Source organism: Penicillium psychrosexuale (genome assembly GCF_028828465.1).
Source record: "Penicillium psychrosexuale strain IBT 29551 chromosome Unknown utg000005l, whole genome shotgun sequence".
NCBI lineage: Eukaryota > Fungi > Ascomycota > Eurotiomycetes > Eurotiales > Aspergillaceae > Penicillium > Penicillium psychrosexuale.
In genome coordinates this window covers 456,689-475,704 of record NW_026643190.1, presented here as the reverse complement: position 1 = coordinate 475,704, position 19,016 = coordinate 456,689, and the positions used below count along the sequence as shown (strand labels likewise).

General features: G+C 46.7%; 6 protein-coding genes across 6 annotated transcripts; 4 read left to right on the top strand and 2 right to left on the bottom strand.

Annotated features, from left to right (window-relative positions):
* Positions 1 to 1,987: 1,987 nt before the first annotated feature.
* N7518_009123 (sugar porter family MFS transporter) lies at positions 1,988 to 3,547 on the top strand (the record flags this gene model as incomplete). The annotated part of the gene is made up of 1 exon (XM_057190050.1): positions 1,988 to 3,547. The coding sequence occupies one exon, from the start codon at positions 1,988 to 1,990 to the stop codon at positions 3,545 to 3,547; it is 1,560 nt and encodes a 519-aa protein (XP_057037706.1).
* A 798-nt stretch (positions 3,548 to 4,345) lies between these two features.
* Positions 4,346 to 5,926, top strand: N7518_009122 (uncharacterized protein; the record flags this gene model as incomplete). The annotated part of the gene is made up of 1 exon (XM_057190049.1): positions 4,346 to 5,926. The coding sequence occupies one exon, from the start codon at positions 4,346 to 4,348 to the stop codon at positions 5,924 to 5,926; it is 1,581 nt and encodes a 526-aa protein (XP_057037705.1).
* A 416-nt stretch (positions 5,927 to 6,342) lies between these two features.
* N7518_009121 (GMC family oxidoreductase) lies at positions 6,343 to 8,487 on the bottom strand (the record flags this gene model as incomplete). The annotated part of the gene is made up of 3 exons (XM_057190048.1): positions 6,343 to 7,882; positions 7,949 to 8,371; positions 8,432 to 8,487. 3 exons carry the CDS (start codon positions 8,485 to 8,487, stop codon positions 6,343 to 6,345), a joined length of 2,019 nt encoding a protein of 672 aa, XP_057037704.1.
* A 921-nt stretch (positions 8,488 to 9,408) lies between these two features.
* On the bottom strand, positions 9,409 to 11,068 carry N7518_009120 (CFEM domain-containing protein; the record flags this gene model as incomplete). Its single annotated transcript, XM_057190047.1, has 8 exons — positions 9,409 to 9,683; positions 9,745 to 9,812; positions 9,869 to 10,251; positions 10,313 to 10,380; positions 10,438 to 10,474; positions 10,533 to 10,717; positions 10,771 to 10,906; positions 10,970 to 11,068. 8 exons carry the CDS (start codon positions 11,066 to 11,068, stop codon positions 9,409 to 9,411), a joined length of 1,251 nt encoding a protein of 416 aa, XP_057037703.1.
* Positions 11,069 to 12,588: 1,520 nt separating this feature from the next.
* On the top strand, positions 12,589 to 14,251 carry N7518_009119 (peroxidase family protein; the record flags this gene model as incomplete). Its single annotated transcript, XM_057190046.1, has 7 exons — positions 12,589 to 12,802; positions 12,853 to 12,971; positions 13,024 to 13,054; positions 13,110 to 13,259; positions 13,314 to 13,634; positions 13,687 to 13,861; positions 13,921 to 14,251. The coding sequence occupies 7 exons, from the start codon at positions 12,589 to 12,591 to the stop codon at positions 14,249 to 14,251; spliced, it is 1,341 nt and encodes a 446-aa protein (XP_057037702.1).
* A 1,325-nt stretch (positions 14,252 to 15,576) lies between these two features.
* Positions 15,577 to 17,496, top strand: N7518_009118 (serine hydrolase domain-containing protein; the record flags this gene model as incomplete). Its single annotated transcript, XM_057190045.1, has 5 exons — positions 15,577 to 16,102; positions 16,166 to 16,279; positions 16,346 to 16,372; positions 16,426 to 16,660; positions 16,710 to 17,496. 5 exons carry the CDS (start codon positions 15,577 to 15,579, stop codon positions 17,494 to 17,496), a joined length of 1,689 nt encoding a protein of 562 aa, XP_057037701.1.
* Positions 17,497 to 19,016: the final 1,520 nt, after the last annotated feature.

Genomic DNA, 19,016 nt, shown 5'->3' with positions numbered 1-19,016 from the left:
TCAGATTGCTCGTTTATCTCTTTCCAGTAAGAATTAGGTGGCAAATCCATGTTCTGTTCAGATCCTTTGTATATTCTGTTATTCAATCCTAATCCTACCCGAGTGAAGAATCTAGTCACATCATTACATGTAGGCTCAGATCAGGAGGGGATCGGCAAGGGTTCACAAAAGATGTGGCTGATAGGATGAATGCGAAGATAAGCAAGGCCGTGAGATAATCTAACTATTGTAAGTCACGATCCGTGCGTCTGGTACAGAGTACAGAGTAAACCCTAAGATTCTCACGGGAGAGAGCTTGCTAGTTCCTCGAAAAGACCTCCGCACGACCCAAAAAACCCAGATGAACCTAGTCTGGGCTGGGTTTCGGGTCGTGTGGAAGTCTAGTTGAGTAATAATATGTTGAAGAAAAGAAGAAAGAAGGTTGCTTGGCAATCCTCAGAATTTCCGAGTTCGGGAGTTCTCAGGCGGAAATCGTATTCCGTGATATAAGTTCTTGTCCAATCCAGATACTGCATGATAATACATCCATCGTATCAGGAACATGACCCCGGGTAGGTCGGATGCTTTCTGGCCTAATCAAGGATTGGATTTGATGAATGCTGCAAATAATCAAAGTGTGCAGAACACTGCTGGAGAGAAAGCCGAGAATACCTCTAGGTTAGGGTGGCTGGTTTGTTGAGGCACGAAGCTATCCGTTGCACGGAGTAGATGCTAGCATGTTCTTTAGGAAAACGGCTGACAGACGTTTGCTCAATTCGCCCATTTGGCTTTTGGCCAGGCTTTCTACCTCGGTCATGAACATCTACTCCGTATTAGACCCCGCAAATAATGTTGAAATCTCTGACTGTTTGTGACCCGAATACGTCCACGGTGTGGAGGGATCCCCCATCTTGCCCCGGTCTTGAGCTCAACAATATTCCTCGGACATCTCTCGGGAAAAATGTATCCACCAGAGAATAATGCAATTGTTATACGGAGTGCAACATACATCGCAAGGGATAACGTGGCTTGCCTGACTAGATCGAGACTTTTATTTTATTTTTGGCAAAGTGTGAACGCCTCAATGACACAATCTCGCACGATCTGGAGGGAACCTTGGAAGAAACAGTCATCAAAACAGAGCATTTTAATTTGTAAAGCTTTGTGATGTGGAACAATGTACTCCCCGACAAATCCTTCGATTTTAATTAGGCGTGCCTGTACTCCACGGGCAAATCCGGAGAGTGACCGAGATGGTGGGGTGCATGAGAATGGAAAAACCCCAGCCTGGAGGTGAGATTCAAGGTCGAGGTTATGAAGTCTTGGCACTTGGCACTTGGCCGGAGTGGATAAGCCTTCGGGACTAGCCCAAGCCTTTCAATGCCGAGGCCGGCGGTCCGAGTCAGGCAATGAGCTACCAACACGCGAGACCGAAAAGATCCGGGATATTTTATGATGGCATTTCTCGGAAAATAAATTACTCCAAACAGCTTCATCCCTACTTCCCCATTCCATGTGGCATAATTCGAGCGAGAAATCATGGGGAGGATCGGCACCCCGTCTGGGCTCCGATATTCGGCATTTCCTCCAATCAGTCCGGGCGAGCAAGCCAGATCATCCCGCCACTTAACTCTTATTTTCGGCCCCAAGCCTCGTGGATCTAGTCCGGAAGCGGTTTCTTCTTCGGGAGTGACGAAGCTGCGGGATCCTTTTACACCGGGACCGGGACCACATCTACCCCGTGGAGTCGGCGATGTGACCGAGTCACAGGACAGAACCGGTCACGGATTTTATTGAAATTTGCCCAAAACTTGCCACGGTGGATATGGATATGCTATCCACTGTGGAATTCCCCCATCCCACAGGTACAGCATTTCATTTTTCTGATGCGGGGTCTCCACGAGAAGGGTTGACCGAAAACAGGGTATAAACCCATGGAGAGACCGGCCTCCATTTTCTCTCTGTTTCTCTCATCCCTCAGAGTGGCCTTTCACATACACACTCCAACATGGTCGCATTATTCCGAGGAAAAGCGCTGAGCGTAGCGCAGGCGTTGCTCATTGTAGCACCGGCCTTCATCGTCTTCGGTTACAACCAGTCTGGCTTGGGCCCTCTTGCTACGTTGCAGAGCTGGGTCGAAGTTTTCCCCAAAATCGACACAATCAACACATCGGACGCCCAACGCGCGCAAAACTCCACAGGCAAGGGTGCCGTCATCGGATCCTTCCAGCTCGGTGCTCTATTCGGAGCCTTGTCGTGTACATTCCTAGGTGACCGCCTCGGTCGCCGCAAGACCATCTTCTTGGGTGGTCTCCTTACTATCATCGGCCAAGTGTTGCAGACTGCGGCTTATGGCTTGCCACAATTCGTCATTGGCCGTATCATCCTTGGTCTCGGTGTCGGTCAGATGAGTGTTGCCGTTCCCGTGTGGCAGTCCGAGTGCACGTCAGCCAAACATCGTGGACAGCACGTTGTCGTCGACGGTATCTGTATCTGCTTGGGTTATGTTCTTTGTAACTGGATTGATTTTGGCTTGAGCAAAATTACCGGCGCATTGCAGTGGCGTATTCCATTGGCCGTTTCCATCTTCTTCTCCGTCGTGGTCGTGTTTTCGATCTTCTTGCTCCCTGAGTCACCTCGATGGCTCGTGCGGGTTGGCCGCATCGATGAGGCTACCAGCAGTCTAGCTGCCTACAAGGGTCTGCCTGACGATGATGAGGCTGTCCACATGGAAATCGCCGGCATCGAAGCTTCTCTTGAGAGTACGGTTAACAGCGCCTCCATCATGGAGATCTTCACATCCAGCAAAGCCGACGATGAGCGCCTTATCTACCGGTTCTGTCTGTGCGTTGCACTGCAATTCTTCCAGCAGATGTGCGGTGGTAACTTAATCTCGACATACGTGTCGACAATCTTCGAAGAGAACCTCAACATGTCCAGCGACCTGGCTCGCATCCTGTCTTCATGTGCCATGACCTGGAAGTTCATCTGCAGCTTCATCTCCTTCTTCGCCATCGACCGACTCGGCCGTCGAAAGATCTTCATTATCAGCGGTACTGGTATGTCCGTCTGCATGACGGTCCTCACCATCACCAACAGCTTCCAGGACAACAAAACCGCATCGATTATTTCGGCCGTCTTTATCTTCCTTTTCAACTCGTTCTACCCTGTCGGTTTCCTTGGCGGCAACTTCCTTTACTGTACCGAAGTCGCTCCTATGCGTCTCCGTGTCGCCATGTCCGCCATCTCGACCGGAAACCACTGGCTGTGGAACTTCGTCGTTGTCATGGTCACTCCCGTTGCACTTGACACCATCGGATACAAGTACTACATTATCTACGCTGTCATCTCTGCCTGCATTCCAGTCTCGGTTTACTTCTTCTACCCCGAGACAATGAACCGCAACCTGGAGTCCCTGAACCATGTCTTCCGCGATGCTCCGACCGCGTGGGATATTGTCTCCATGGCTCGTCACCTGCCTCAAGGTGAGGCTGCTGAGGTGGATGTGTGGAAGGGGACCGACGAAAAGGCCGAGATGAGTGAAATTGAGCAGAAGGAGAATGCTTGAATTATAAATTAAATTTGTCGAGACCTTACCAACTGTATATACTATGTCTGACGATGATGATGATAGAATGAGTTGTACTAAAGTACAATTTAAATAAATGTGATCATTAGATTGAGCACATCAAGAATTTCATGATTCCATATTTCATTCATTTCCCTTGGATCTCCTATAAGCACCGTAAGTAAATACAATCCGGTCTCTGAAGTACTATTGCTCCTAAGAACTTGGCGTAGTCAAGTCTCATATCATCCCAAATTGGGAGATTAAACATAGTTGCCTCTTTCACTATGAGACATGATATACATAGAGGTTATGCATCTCAATTCAACATAATGAATTGTTTAAGTTTATGTGAAAGGTGGTATTGATAACCCTTTTAAGAACTTCAAGTCAAGTTCTTTGTCTCTTACTCTATCTATAAATTGACATACTATGTTATTTTCATTGATATATTCTCGTTCCCATTGTTTAGCCAAGGTTATCCGCTCTACTTCGAGTTTCTTTGTCTTTCAAGGCTACGTTTACATCCCTCGAGTCTTCAAGGTGTTGTTGATTGTTCATCCTTTGTTTTTTATTCTTTAGGCCGATTTCTGGTGAATTGGTGTTTGATCACGACAAACCTTGTAACTAACATTAAACCCAACAAAGAGCATTCAAATATCCAGTATCAGCTATATAATCCCCCTCTGTATGTCTCCTGGTCTTCATTTCAAGCTCATTATCCAACAACAGCACCAAAACTCCATATATCTGACTTCAATTGTTTGAGTTATACCAATTTCTAAAATCACCACCAAAATGCTCAAGAAAATACGTCACTCGCTTAGATGCTTTCCAAGACACCGGTGTGACTGTGACGATGACAGTCAATGCTCGGGAGACCAATCTAATCACCCACGGGCAAGGGTACCAGAGCGCGCCCTGCGTCAACCACTTCCTAAGAATGCTGCCAAAAGTGCGGCTCCAGCTAACCAGCCTGAAGCCAACAGTGAAGGTGAAGACGGAAGCGAATACGAGGATAGCAGCGATGATTATGATCCCCAAGCTCCCCCGCCCAGCAACGTTCCCCTGTCCACCAAGGGTTCGCACACAGGCGTAACACCTGCGATGAGTGAGACAAACCTTGATGAGTCTTCGTCTAGCAATGACCCATATTCCCTCTCAACCAGAAATTCCTACGCAAACAGCCCGGAGGTAAGTGATACTGGTTCCAACAAAGCTTCATCTGGCGACGAGTTTTATTCCGTCGGAACAAAGAATTCACACACAGGTATTAGTCCCGAGATGAGTGATTCCAGCCTCAGTGAATCTCAATATGAATCATTCCCAGATTCAGAAGAAAGCTCTTCTCTCCTGAGTGCGTCTGGTATAGGTGAATACAATACCGATGGAGATGACTATAATGGAGCTGACGACGAAAGCCTCGACCTGGATCAGGATGACGAAATCCTAGATCTGGATGAAGTAATGTATGATGCGGAATATTCCAGCGGATGGTCGAGCACTTCTAGCGACAGGAGACGCCGGCGTTCTCTAGATAGTCAAGCTCAAGCCGATGCTGAACACAGAGGTCTTTATGGATCCAGAGGCAGTAGCGGCAGCAGCAAACGCCAGCGTCTTGATGATTCATTCGACACTGCAAGTGGGAGAGTGAGAACCGGCATCGAACTGACCGTGGAGGACGTCACCAGGTACAGAAATAAAGGAGCCCAATACCAAGCATGGATTGACGACCCAGAAGAGCCAGGGTGCCAAATCCAACCGGCAACATTAACTATAGAGGAGATGATTGATAAAAAACAACAGGTGCCTTGGAAAGTCCATGAATCTTATTTCATAGCCGAGCCTATGGCACTACAAGGCGGCGATGTCGAGTCGATGAATATTGATCGAGGCGGTCCGCGATACCGCTACACACACCTCCGACAGGATCCGGGGCCAAACACACTCGAAGCTAACGAATTCGAACATCGGGTTACTCGGGGTATTATTATTGCCGAGAGACTCTATAGGGAAGACGGTCCTCATTGGAATGAGGTCGCTCGAGCTCAATACTTGCTTGATTTTAATTTGAATACTCTGAGGCATGTTGTCTTTACTGATATCGGGAACGAAGAAACAGGTCCATATATACGACACGAACTATACCCTAGATTGGGTGTTAGGTGGTCACAGGCAAGAGACGTTGAGTGTATGAAGTTTGAGCATGGTAGTGCTGAGTATCAAGAACTCCTCGGGACAAAGTTGGGTAAAGCTATGGCTTGTCTTATCCTTTCTTCATTCCCTAGGGGTACGATGAAGATCACTCGTATTGCCACTTGGTGTAATTCGACTGCGCCGCAGATGCGGTTCGAGATTGAACCTGTTATTGCTGCATGAGATATATGCATATATTTGTGCAGATATTTGATTATTTAGATTGTTGTTAGAGTCAGAAATTGAGATTTTACTAAGGCCCCTGCTGTAATAGACAAGATAGGCATTAGTTGGGTCATTCATACAATTGGGATGACTTCCAAGCTGAACAATAACCTGAATTTGATCTTGAATACCGTCCTGTACCATACATAAGCTAACTCATTGCTTTGAAAAGAAAAAAAGAAAAAGAAAAAGATATACAATTAATTATAGTCATGCCTTGCACAGAAGTTCGAGTCCGATATTTTAGGAACTCGTGAGAGATGCTCAAGCGAAGAACTTATACAAGAATGAAGACAATCACTGTCACAAATAGCAAAAAGAAAAAAAGAAAAATTGAATACATGAGAATTGGAAACAATATACCAGCACCAGTATCATACGGCATCCGCAATGATAACCTCGGCAGCCTTCTCACTGATCATATAAATGGGTAGGGCGATATAGTACCCTGGAATCTTAGGAAAGACCGAAGCATCCACAACACGCAAGCCGTCAACCCCACGAACACGGAAGTCCGCATCCAACACAGCTTGAGGATCTCCATCTTCTCCAATTGCAGCAGTACAGCAGGCATGGTGACCCCATGCCTCTTTCTTAATGAAGTCTTTCATCTCATTCTCAGTAGTGACATTGGGTCCCGGCCAGACCTCTTCAAACCCGCCATCGAGGGGAATAAGGTCATCGAATATTGTGCGGGAGAACTGCATTGCTTCATATACAGCCTGCAGGTCCTTGTCATCTGCACCATCTGTGGTCACTCCGGTATCGAACGAGTGGAAGTTGATAAGGGGCATGTCACGCGGGTCGGTAGAGCGCAACTCAACTGTACCAGCGTTGTTACGAGAGCGCGACTTTAACGTAATCCAGGTCCAGTGCTGGGCATCTTTGAGACCCTCGTAGGAGTAGTTGGGATAATAACCGGGGAAGTTGGCGGGTGCTCCTGAGATCAGTAGGTCGGGCTCATCCTCTGCGACAGACGACTTGCGAATGATGGCGATGGCGATTCCATTGGTGGTATATGTACCTTTGAACAAGGGATCATTTTCATACTGTTCCAAACAGGGGTCGGGAAGTGAATACAAAAAGGTACACTTGGATGTGAGGACGAAATCGGTGGGCGACTTGCCCACTGTGCCCGTTTCGTACCGATCTTGAAGATTACGACCGACGCCGGGGAGATCCACCAGGGTTGAGATTCCAAATTTGGACAACTCCTCCTTTGGGCCAATACCACTCAGCTTCAGCAGCTGAGGAGTATTAAAAGACCCTGCGGACAGGATCACTTCACGAGCAGCACTAACGCTACCCGGTGTCCCATTAGAAGATGTCTGGGAAGCCCGGGGGTCTGCACGGTAGAGGCTCTGTCCCCGAAGATAGTCAACACCGGTAGCCCGTGGCTTCGCTCCAGTGGTATCGAACCGGAGCTTGGTTACCAGGGTGTTCAGCTGGATATCAAGGTGATACTTTCGCGAACCATCCGAATTTACAGCATTGACTGTCTTCATGAGGAATTCTCGAGGACCTGTCCGCTTATACTCGGGAACATCTACGGCGAGAGGGACTTGGTATGGACCCTCCTCGTAGTCACGCGAAGGAAGGGGGTTGTTAAGATCACGCAGCAGAACTCCGGCGAGGCCCGTGACCGTAGTGATCAGTTTGCCCAGCAGTGTTTGACCCGCGGCGGTCGCACCGGCCAGGATCAAGGACAGAAGCTTTTGGTCTTCAATGACAAGACGCAGGTCTGTGAGGCTCGTTGTAAGCCATCCGTCGAATCCGTGGCCTATGATGCTGCTGGGAAGGTATCGGTTGCGCTCTAGTCTCTCGAAGTATTGTCGCATATTCGAGGCAGACCATGAATCATTGCCAGTGAGACTGGCCAGTTGCTCCCAGTCATTCTCGTACGGGTAGATGGTGCTATAAAGATACTGGTCAGTATATGATAGATACATCCGATAGACATGCGGAGAAGATATGGCTCACATCATGGCATTATGAGCAGAGCATCCACCCAAAGTACCCGCTCGAGGGTATAAAATTCCCAAAGGTTCAGACCCATTGGGCGCATTGCTTCCAACATGGAGGTGACCAGCAGGTGTCCGGTAAGTCATTTTGCTGTCTTCTTCCTGACGAGTCAAGTTCGAGTAGTGATTCACGAAATAATCCCATCTCATTGGCTCGTATTCGGTGGACTGGAGCTGCAGAGCGGGGACAATTTGCTGAGTCGCATTTCCCTGGTCATCTCCTGCTTCTAGAAGAAGGACCTTGTAGCCTGCAATGGCCAATCGTGCCGCTACAGGGCCACCTCCGGCGCCAGAGCCAACAACAACATAATCATATTCCGTGGTGGAGTTAGCCGAAGACCGCCTGTGTGCATCATGATATCGATGATTCGGTCTATGATCACTATATTATGTTAGTTTTCCGTGTCAACAAGGTCTGGGTAGAGACCGAAGGTGCACCTACATAGCTGAGGCAATTAAAAGAGTGGAAAATAGCCCAACAACCGCAGAAAAACGCATAGTGAAAGAAAAGGGCGAAGATTTACCCCAAAAATAGCAAAAGAAGAGAAATAAAAATGGGGTCTTCAGCCAGAAAGAAAAGAAAGAAACGAGGAACTTGGGTTATATCAATGGTCACAAAGCTCCTCTCCTGACTCTATTATAAGGGCATAGAAGCAAAAGCACCGCGGACGCCCATAGTACTATATTCGGCCATGCTACTGGGTATATTCCTTCATTGTCCTTGCAAAGGCGATCGACATAAGCTTCCACCTTCCAAATTAGCCTGTATCAGGCATGGATACTCACCGCAATACACACTAATCCTATGATCCTTGTACGTAGGGATGGCTCTGACTCGTACCAACTAGCTCCGAACGCAGCCGGGTCTTGGCGAGACATTGATACTTTGGCTTGTGGGACCGGCCAGCCAATCAACTTATTCTAGATCCTGCGCACTCGTGCTAGCCTCTTAGTGTCTTCTCTGTGCCGTTTGACATGCCGATCATACAGCTCTCTGAAAAGCCACCAATCTAACGGTGAAGCTAGTCTTCTTTGGGTTCCAGGTTCTTTGTTCGTCATAATGATACAGTTACTGTTTTAGGAGCGTATGGAATACATCTCAGACATCCGAAACCTAAAGCCCCCTATTGTTGTGTATGACTGGGGATGTAGCGATTCTTCCTATCTTTCTGTCTGATTTTATGTAAGGTACACTTGGAGGAAAAGAAAATATGATATGATCTTATGAATAATTTGAGCTTTATCATACGTTTATTGAGTATGCTGAATAAAAATCTAAAATATTATATTAAAGAGGGATATGGTCGTTTTGGTAGGATCCAACAACCAAATAACCGCGAATAAGTAAACAAAGAGAAAGAAACGAAAGAAATAGAAGCCATTGCCCTACATAAGAAGATACCCTATCTTCACCCTCAACTACACTGGTTGTGGATGGTGTAGCCGGGCTTCATCAGAAAGGTCCAAGTCATCAAACCGGTAGAATGGGCCATCACTACTCTTGTTCTGGACAGGGACAGAAGTCCCACGAGAACGCGAGTTCATAGCGTATGATGATGATTTGGCTTGCTCAGTATCTCCAAAGAATCGGGGAGATATACGACGTAGTAGAGACCGAATAGCGGGCAGACACGCACATATAACGCCAACGTCGCATTCAATAGTACTCCAATACCCTATAGCCACATAATCCCCTTCGAAATGTCAATGAAGCTGCAAATATAGAAAGAGAAAAGAGAGGGAATGAACACTCACATGTAAGGTTAGTGGTAGAGGCAAAGTGAATGAGTGAATTTAGCCGCAGGATGCTGACAAGGGTGACACTAAGCTCATGAGTTAGTCATTGAAATTTTGGAACAGGCTGAATAGGGAAACGCACAATATGCCCAGGCTGAACATGCAAATTACGAATGATTTCCGTTTCATGGAAAGGTTCAGACCGTATAGCTGTCGTAGAGGGAGTGCCATGACAATTATATCGAGAACCATGTTAAGCACTGCCGATGACCAGCCCTGTGCGTTGATGTGGTTGCATTTGTAGTTCTCCTCTCCATACCAGCGATGCCACGCTCCGGGTAGAGGCCGACACTGGAATACCGATATCAAGACAAAGGCGATCCAATAGGAGACGTTTAGTGCAATCACCACGTACGTTGCTGTCCGAAACCTCCGATCGGGGAAAATACGAAGATAGAAAAAACAAATTGATATTTTGGTCAGCGGGAGAATGCTCAGATACAACAATTCATCCCAAAAGTAGACCTGGCGCAATTAGACAACGTACCTTGGGAAGAGCAGGAAACAAGAACTTTAGGGTACTCACATAAAGAATATGAGTGATATTGTCGAAAGGAAGGGTCCACATATCCTTCCCCAAACCTGTGTTGGCCACTATACAAATGGTTAGTGGAGTGAAGGGGCTTTGACTAGCTGCCAAGGAAACCATACAGACGACCGAGAGTGCTGAAAGTGGTATGAGAAAGGCCTGTCAATTTCAGTGAGAAGAGAATTCGGTTTCGAGCAAAGGGAAAGGTGGTATATACCATTGTCAACACCATTGTCCAATCATCCGCTCCAAAAATGCCACCACAGCATCTAAATCGAGCCACCATCCGGAGAATAAAAGCGCAAAGGGCTATAATTCCGCCTGCAACCCCTGCATAAGATACAGTCTTTGTGCGATCCCGAATCGGGTCCCCGCACGCTGATGTCGTGACATTTTTTGTAGCTTGTGTATATTAGCAGGGGATGGAATAACTAGTCATAAAACCATTGACTCACTTAGAGATTCTCGAATTGTGCAATTGGCAAGAACACACTCCTGCAGAACGGCCGTGTAATGTACATCATTGCACAGGCATGCCTGGTCGGTTGTCTTGCAGGAAGATTGCGACACCGAAGTCATCATACAATCCAGCTAAGAAGGGTCAGTGATATCGAGTTCGCGCTAAAATAACGGCAGAAGAATTGCACGACCTACCGCACACGAGGGTAAAACGGCCGCCAACTGTTCCATTCCTGCTATCACAGTCGTTGCGAACAAGGCGGCCACAAGGACTGCTGTTTTGAAAAAACGCATCGTGAAGCTTACAGGATAGGATTCATTCGTTTTGCGATTAAGAGACTGTCAAAGGAGACCTGCGCTGAATTTGATCAGTCGAGTCAGGAGAATCTACGGAGTAATATTATGAGATTCACGACGATCTCTTAGCTGGGATACAAGAATTTGTTCTACCTTCCTGTCAGGATCGCTAGCGCATGAAAATCTCAAGTTTAAATGCCGCATCAGTCCTCACTGGGGATTTGCCTTTCTACATGTTTAGATGTTTAGGTACCACATCTGTCATTGACGTTATTTGGGGACTGTTTCAAGCCCCTGCCAGTTATCACATTGTCACCTAGCAACAATCCACAACTTCAGGAGTTCCTGAACCACATCACAAAAGTACAAGTAATTCCATACAGACGGAGTACGAAGTACAACCGACAACTTCGGACCCTTAGGGCCAGTCAAGAAGTTGACTAAGCTGGTCTCTCATAACTAATTGACTAAATGGTTATGGATGATGGCTGATTTAAATTAAGATCGGCACATATACGAGCCTTCCCCAGCTCTTGGGCCAACTCTAGACGTTTGGAGGGGCCCACTAATGCCGGAATTGATGGTCCTTCCAGAGACCGCCGATCTAAATTGGGACTTTGACACTCCCCACTCACTCGGAGTAGGTTATCCATTTCTATGCCGTATACCTAGTTGAGCCTAGTGTTCTCCAGAGAGATCCACAGGCTCCGGAATAATGGCTAAATTTTGCTCAGACTCCCGTGGAGATGATCCGAAGAATCTCCGTAGTGGGTTTATACTATCGGGAGAAAGAGCGCTTCGATATTTACGATCTACACGCATCAATGATCCTTAGACATATCTTACAGCCCCAGTGCCGCGATCAGCACTATCGTTGAACAAAGATGTTTCACCCTGGAGGCGTCTGCTAAGATTTAAATTCACCGCGAGGCGTGCGCCAAGATCCATATATCCACCACAGGAGCGTTCGAATATTCCCAAATTAGGCCCGATCGACAATAACACACGAATAGTACGGAGTATATGTATCCATAATCCACCCTGTGTAGTCGAAGGGATGGTCATGGAAAAATCAGGGGCTTGTGTCGTACTTTTCGTGGCTTTTTACTCCGTGCAGGGGTGCTGAAAGGGATCTACCAGAACAGAATCCTTCAATAGAGAAAGAGCCGGAGGATTGAAACTGATTGCCGGTTAATTTACGACATACACAATATATTATTTGCAATACCACTACCATACGCCTGGACAGTTGTCTCTATGTTGTACTCCTTCGGGCCATAATTGCATATATTCTATAGTGGACTCATACGCTAAGACGGGCCATTCAGGGGATCATCATTTCTCAGCATGTGCGATCTTCGAATATTTACCTAGGCATAGAATTGACGCGGGATATCTAAGGAATGCATTATTCCACTCCACTGGACAGTCTTCTTCAGTCACTCGTTGCACGATCATTCCTTTGAACCTAAGGGGAAACTGGCATTTCTAGTGGAGGACTAACACATTAGTTCATCATGCGCATTCTCAGTACAAGGTTGTTTCTTTGCCAATTGTCACTCCTTACACTAGTGTTGGCTTTCCCAGAGTCGATGAGCGACCACAATGGTCATTCAGGACATCAAGGCATGCACAAGTCTTGCCCATATGCCAACGCCAAGGACCAGGCCGAGCTGAAGACGGAACATGAGAAACGGTTTCTCTTCAGTTTGATGAAATCGCCTATTGATAGTATGCCACCAAAGCCCTCTCGCTTGTCACAATTTGTAACAAAACAATAGTTACCGGAGAACATGCGTTCCAACCTCCAGATTTCGAGAATGGTGACCAGCGAGGCCCCTGTCCAGGTCTCAATGCACTAGCAAATCATGGATATATCCCACGGAGCGGAGTGGTGTCGGTAGGTTATTCCTATATGACTATCATCAACTCCTAGCTAAATCCAGAAAAAGTTCATAAATGTGATTGCAGCAATCAACAAAGGTATGATTGCATCATGAAATTATCAACACAGCATATTCTAACCTTTCTTCATCAGTGTATGGCATGGGTGTCGATTTGGCCACCGTCCTTACGATCATGGGCACCGTCTGGACTGGAGACGTGCTGTCCCTCGATCCCAGCTTCTCCATCGGGGGTCCCGATACTGGCGTTAACAACCTTCTCAACAACTTGGGAGGCATCCTGGGTTAGAGCACCTTACTTTCTTGCCCATATCTATCACCGCTGACATCACCTGCAGGGGAGCCACAAGGCCTCATTGGCTCGCACAATTTTATCGAAGCAGACTCCTCCAACACGCGTGACGATCTCTACGTTACGGGCAACAGCTGGACACTGAACATGGACAAGTTCATGACTTGGTATAATATGTCTTCCGACGGCACTTATAATATGGATCTCATGGCTGAACGCGCAAAGATCCGTATGGATCAGACTATCCATACAAACCCGGATTTCTACTACGGACCCGTGACTGGGCTCATTGCGCGTAACGCCGGTTACATTTTTGCAGGTCGACTGTTTCGAAACCACTCGAGTGAAAACCCAGAGGGAACACTGAGTAAGCTGATATAAGAGGACTGATTATGCGAGATCTACTAACCCCATCCTAGCTAAGAGCCACCTTCGAGATTTCTACGGCATCTATGGCCCGGAACACAATTTAACCTACCGCGAAGGATGGGAAAGAATTCCGGAAAATTGGTACAAGACTCCTATAGACTATGGACTAGTCTCACTCAACGTGGATGTCATTGGCTTCATATTGAAGTATCCGGAGCTTGGAAGGTAAGACACTCTGCCAGGTTCCTCATATTGATAATCTTCTAACAATAATTTGAATACAGCATTGGTGGAAATCTGGGTGAAGTAGACAGCTTTGCCGGAGTTGATCTCGGGGATTTGACAGGTGGTGTATTGAACCTAGCTAGCCTGCTGAAGGGTAACAACTTACTGTGCTTCGTGGCTGAGGTGCTGAAGTTCGCCAGCCCCAACGCTCTTAGTGGCATATACTCCACCGTAGCTAAGCCGTTGGAGTTTGTCACTAATATCCTCGCTGTGCCTTTGCTCAACCTTACTTGTCCAGCATTCCAAGATCTTCAGCTGGGAGGGAAGCCGCTATGGGAGGCGCTCCAAGATGACTTTCCCGGTGCTTTAAAGAGCAACCGTTCGCTTTAGGTATTGCGGGCTTGCTTTGGATTGGATGTATTATAAGTTTTTATTCCAGTTTAATACTTTATTAATAAAATTCTAATTGTTCCTGTGAAAACCTGAAAATGGGTATATATAGTTACGGGGTGCTGTTCTAAGACAGGGATCAACACATGCATTAAGGGGAATATACGGGGATTGAGAATTCGGAAACATGCAAGGTTATGCAGGTCACCATCAAATGCCAACCTGCATATTATATAGTTCTGTTTGCATTTTGCTGCATATAGTTCTGTAGCGCTCTTGTTTTGCGTTGTCTGAATTAGTAAAACGGCGCAATGCGTGATGATAACAGAATTGTCAGCTTATCAGCAATGCGGCTCAGTGGTTTAGTGGGATAATTCATCTTTCGGGAGAAATCTCTGGTTTCAAAATTACCTAATATAGATGAGGTCCCGGGTTCGATTCCCGGCTGAGCCCCTTTTTTTTATTTTATTTTAGAATTCCATACCCCTTGAACCATACATTTCTGAGGGTTAAAGTTATTGATACCCATGCATATTCAAGGAGAGCCCACCAACCTTAGAAGACCATGCATACCACTTACATAACGTGTATTTTAAGGTTCTGGGGTCGCGTAGGGCGGAAGCCAATTCGATATCCCAACTGCACTGGCCTCGGCATCTCTTTCCCTGTAACAGCATTGCAAGGAATTTTGGCTTCTTCGATTGAGTTCCCTTGAGATTCTGGAAACTCTCTCTGATCAGACCCCTCAGAATCAAACAAAGAACTCTCATCTGCTAGGCCCGATTAAACTGAACTAGCGCATCGCGTGCTAGATCTAGTTAGGCGGTCCGGCCAACGACAGACCAACGACAAACCAAGCTCATGCAACTAAGCGATAGTTTAGAGCCATCGTACGTGTCCCTGGACGAAAGTGAAAGTCCCGACTGAGCGGTGAGAATCATCTACTCATGAATGGTCGGGGATGATGAATGACAGGGATTGTTTAGTGTCGGGCCAGTGTACAAAATACGGACTAATATGCGGAGCTTGTTGCGCCCTGCGCTTCGCTTGCGATATTGGGGCTGTCTCTCTTCATCTGTCCGCATGGGATTCTGCCTATAGATATGAGTTTAATTAACTTGAGTTTGACCATGCCAGATTAGTTCCTCGAAAGTACGGGGGCCAGAGTGTAACCCAAGACATTCCTGGACCTTAAATGGGATATCAGTAATGCCCATTCTTTCAATTGGAAGTTTAAGATTAGACATATATATATGATGCATTTCCCTGATGTTTGGATCTGCCCTATGCATACTATTCAGTCAACTTGTTGATTTCTCTTCATCATGCGCTCGCTGTGGACATTATCGGCACTGGCTTTCTCAGCTAAAGCCATACAAACAACAGGATGTCCTATTTTGGGACCGGCATTCCCTGCCCCTACCGCTCTTTCAGAGGATCCTACTTTCCTTAGCAAAGCTGAGGAATTGACCTCAAAGCTCAATGATGCCATTAAAAATGGAAGTCTGCCCGCCATATCCTTCTCAGTGCAGGTCTTTAGCAGCGAAGAGGACGACGCGCCATTCGATTTCTACCACACAGATGATCCAGTTAAAGTTGGATCTGTGGGCGTTCAAGAGGTCGACGAGGATACCATGTTCCGCATTGGCAGCATATCAAAGCTGTGGACTATGTTTCTCTTTATGACCTTGGAAGGAACACGATACTTCCACGAGCCCGTTTCGAAATACGTTCCTGAGCTGCGAACGAACTACAGCGCAGCACAGGCAAAGGATACAATTAATTATTTGCAATGGAGCGATGTGACGATCGGCGAGCTGGCTAGTCACCAAGCGGGCCTTGCAAGAGACTGTATGATCATAACCCGGCGACGCGAGTGTGCACTGTGAAAAAGAAACTCACCTTTGATTTTAGATTCATTTGGAGACCTCGAATTTGAGTCAGATCTTCTGCAGGGCATGGGCTTCCCTGCGCTTCCAAAAAATGATCAACTGACTTGTGGGAGCACGTCTACGTGTGATAGGAAGGGTAAGTCAATTGTGTGCACTCATAATATGGTCGAATTGTTTGGCTGACAGCGGGAATGTTTTCAAGAATTCTTCCGTGGCATTCTACAAACGCGTGAGTAGGCATGATGCCGCTGAACTTGGACATACCCTAACACGGTCTATTAGATCCCTTGACTGCAACATCACACACGCCGATATACTCAAACGCAGGATATCAAATTCTAGGCTACGTGTTGGAGTCAATCGCAAAAGCCGACTTTGAAGATATATTACTGGATCGTCTTATCAAGCCACTCAACTTGACTCGGTCTTGTCTTCAAATCCCAGACCCCAGCTTGGCAGTGATTCCCTACAATGAGACTTTCAGTTGGTTTGGGTATCAGATTGGCGAAGAAGCTCCGTGAGTGCTAATCAGCCATTTGAAGTATACATAGCTTACACATTGCTAGTGCCGGAGGCATGTTCTCTTCTGCAAAGGATATGGCTACATTTGGCCGTGCCATTCTTTCCAACACCCTTGTTGACCCTGCCGTGACAAGAAGGTGGCTGAGGCCGATGGCTCACACATCATCCCTGCAACTGTCCGTGGGCGCCCCCTGGGAAATCTATACATTTTTGACACCTCGTCGAGTCGACCTGTATACCAAGGCTGGGGACATCGGACTGTACTCCAGTTCGATCGGTCTTTCACCGGATCACAATGCCGGTTTCACGGTTCTAGTCGCCGGAGCTAACTCTCACGCGATGACAGCGCAAATCGGAGAGATGGTTGCCGATATTATGCTTCCCGCGCTCGATGAAGTCGCTAGAAACCAAGCCTTTGAACGCTTTGGCGGTACATATGCCTTGACGAGCGACTCCTCCAATTCCTCAATCACCATCACGGCTGATGACGGGCCGGGTTTGGTGGTCTCAGCATGGATCAGCAACTCGGTGGACATGATCGAATCTTTGATGACCTTGCAAGGGGTAACTGATCGCTCTGCGATAGGCATTCGTCTACAGCCTAGTGGTCTTGAGACCCCAGGGCGGATCTCCTTCCTGGCTGTTATTTATGCACTTCCTATCTCGGAAGATGCTGGGCCTTTTATTGGCTCTTGCTTTTCGTGGATTTTGCTCGAGTCAATGGTGTATGGCAACGTGGGCCTTCCAGAGTTTGAGTTCACTCTGGATCATGATGGGGATGCGACGAGCTTATCCCCCCGGGCGTTGCGCATTACTCTCCCTAGAGTTTAATAGATGAGAGTTTATCACAATGTATCTAAGTTGGCGGTTGTTTAATTTCTTATTGTATAGAGTTACTCTACGTAACAGCTTTGAAATGTCGATTGGTCATGTCCGGACTTTTAAACACCGTCAGTCCAATCTGGGAACATTGTTATGAATACCATCATTATTTATTTTTCAGTCTCGCAAGAGCCATAATTTTTGTCTCCCTTTGTCGAGAGCGCAATGCGTCTGACGCTAACCAGGGGGCCCTCCTCGACCGCTCAGGCCACATCTTCTTTCTCCTCACCCCCTTCTCCCGACGAACTACCTCTCCCTTTCCACATGAAAAGCACACTATATTGGTCTTAATCATCTGTATGGTGCTCGTTTCGTACGGAGTCCTTCACAGAGGCTTCACTTGAAATATATCCAGCCTCGTTTCCATCCGCTTCGGCACTTTCTTCGATGCGACCATATGATGATCAAGAACGGTCGCAATCTGTGATGAAAGTCGGGTTCCTTCAGTGGCTCTACCTCATATCGCAAGTAAGGTCGACGGTCGGTCATGCGAAGATGTTACACCCATTACTTTTCGACAAGCGCCCGATCGCCCAGATAATCACAAGCTATTGATCATTGGAATTTTGCCGAAGTATATCTTTTGGACGATGATGTTATCATAAAAATCCTTCGCAGCCAGAGTGAAGAAGATATGCAACCTATAATCCGCGAAGCTATAAGTTTTGACATTCTCGGAACCCATCCACGGATTGCGGTATGGCTATCACGATCGGAATATATCGACATCAGTACTATCTACATGGCGACGTTGCAAAATATTGCCAGGAGAGCTCGATCACTTCCGAGCTTCGATCTAAATGGTTCAGCAAATCTTGGAAGCAGTTGTTGTTATTCACAGCCATAGTGTGTTATTCATTCGGATCTTGCCCTACGGCAGTTTTTCATTGATGATAATTCGGATCTACGACTCGGTGATTTCAACTCTTCACAATGCCCTGGTCATATATCACCACACTGCTTGCCACAAGACTATGAACTTCCTAATACTGAAACGTCCGATATCTTTGCCCTAGAATCTACCCTCTACGAGCAAGTTGCTGGTAAGGCCCCATATAGCGAACTCTCTCGGCCTAAATCCGATGATCTGGATATTATCAAAAGCTCAAATCCGAAGACAACATATGGTAGATCGTGAAATTGAATATAGTTCAAAAACCGCAATTTTCCTGATGTGTCTGATCTATTCGGAGGAGAAATCATACTAGGTTGTTAGAGAGGCGAAATTCCCACCGCTCAAGCGGCATTTGATTTGTACTTGAAAGATTTCGTTTAATTCATATCTGAATACAAAGGTAGGGGAGCGCGAATGTCCATTCAAACCACTCCATTCAATCAAACCCATCAAAGTCATCAAACCCAAACAAAGCAAATAACTAAAGCAGGGGTCACTTCAGGTAGATATCACTAGTCTCTGATTTGAATATTGAGATTCAGAATAGAAAAAGTTGATATTTCATTTGGACGAC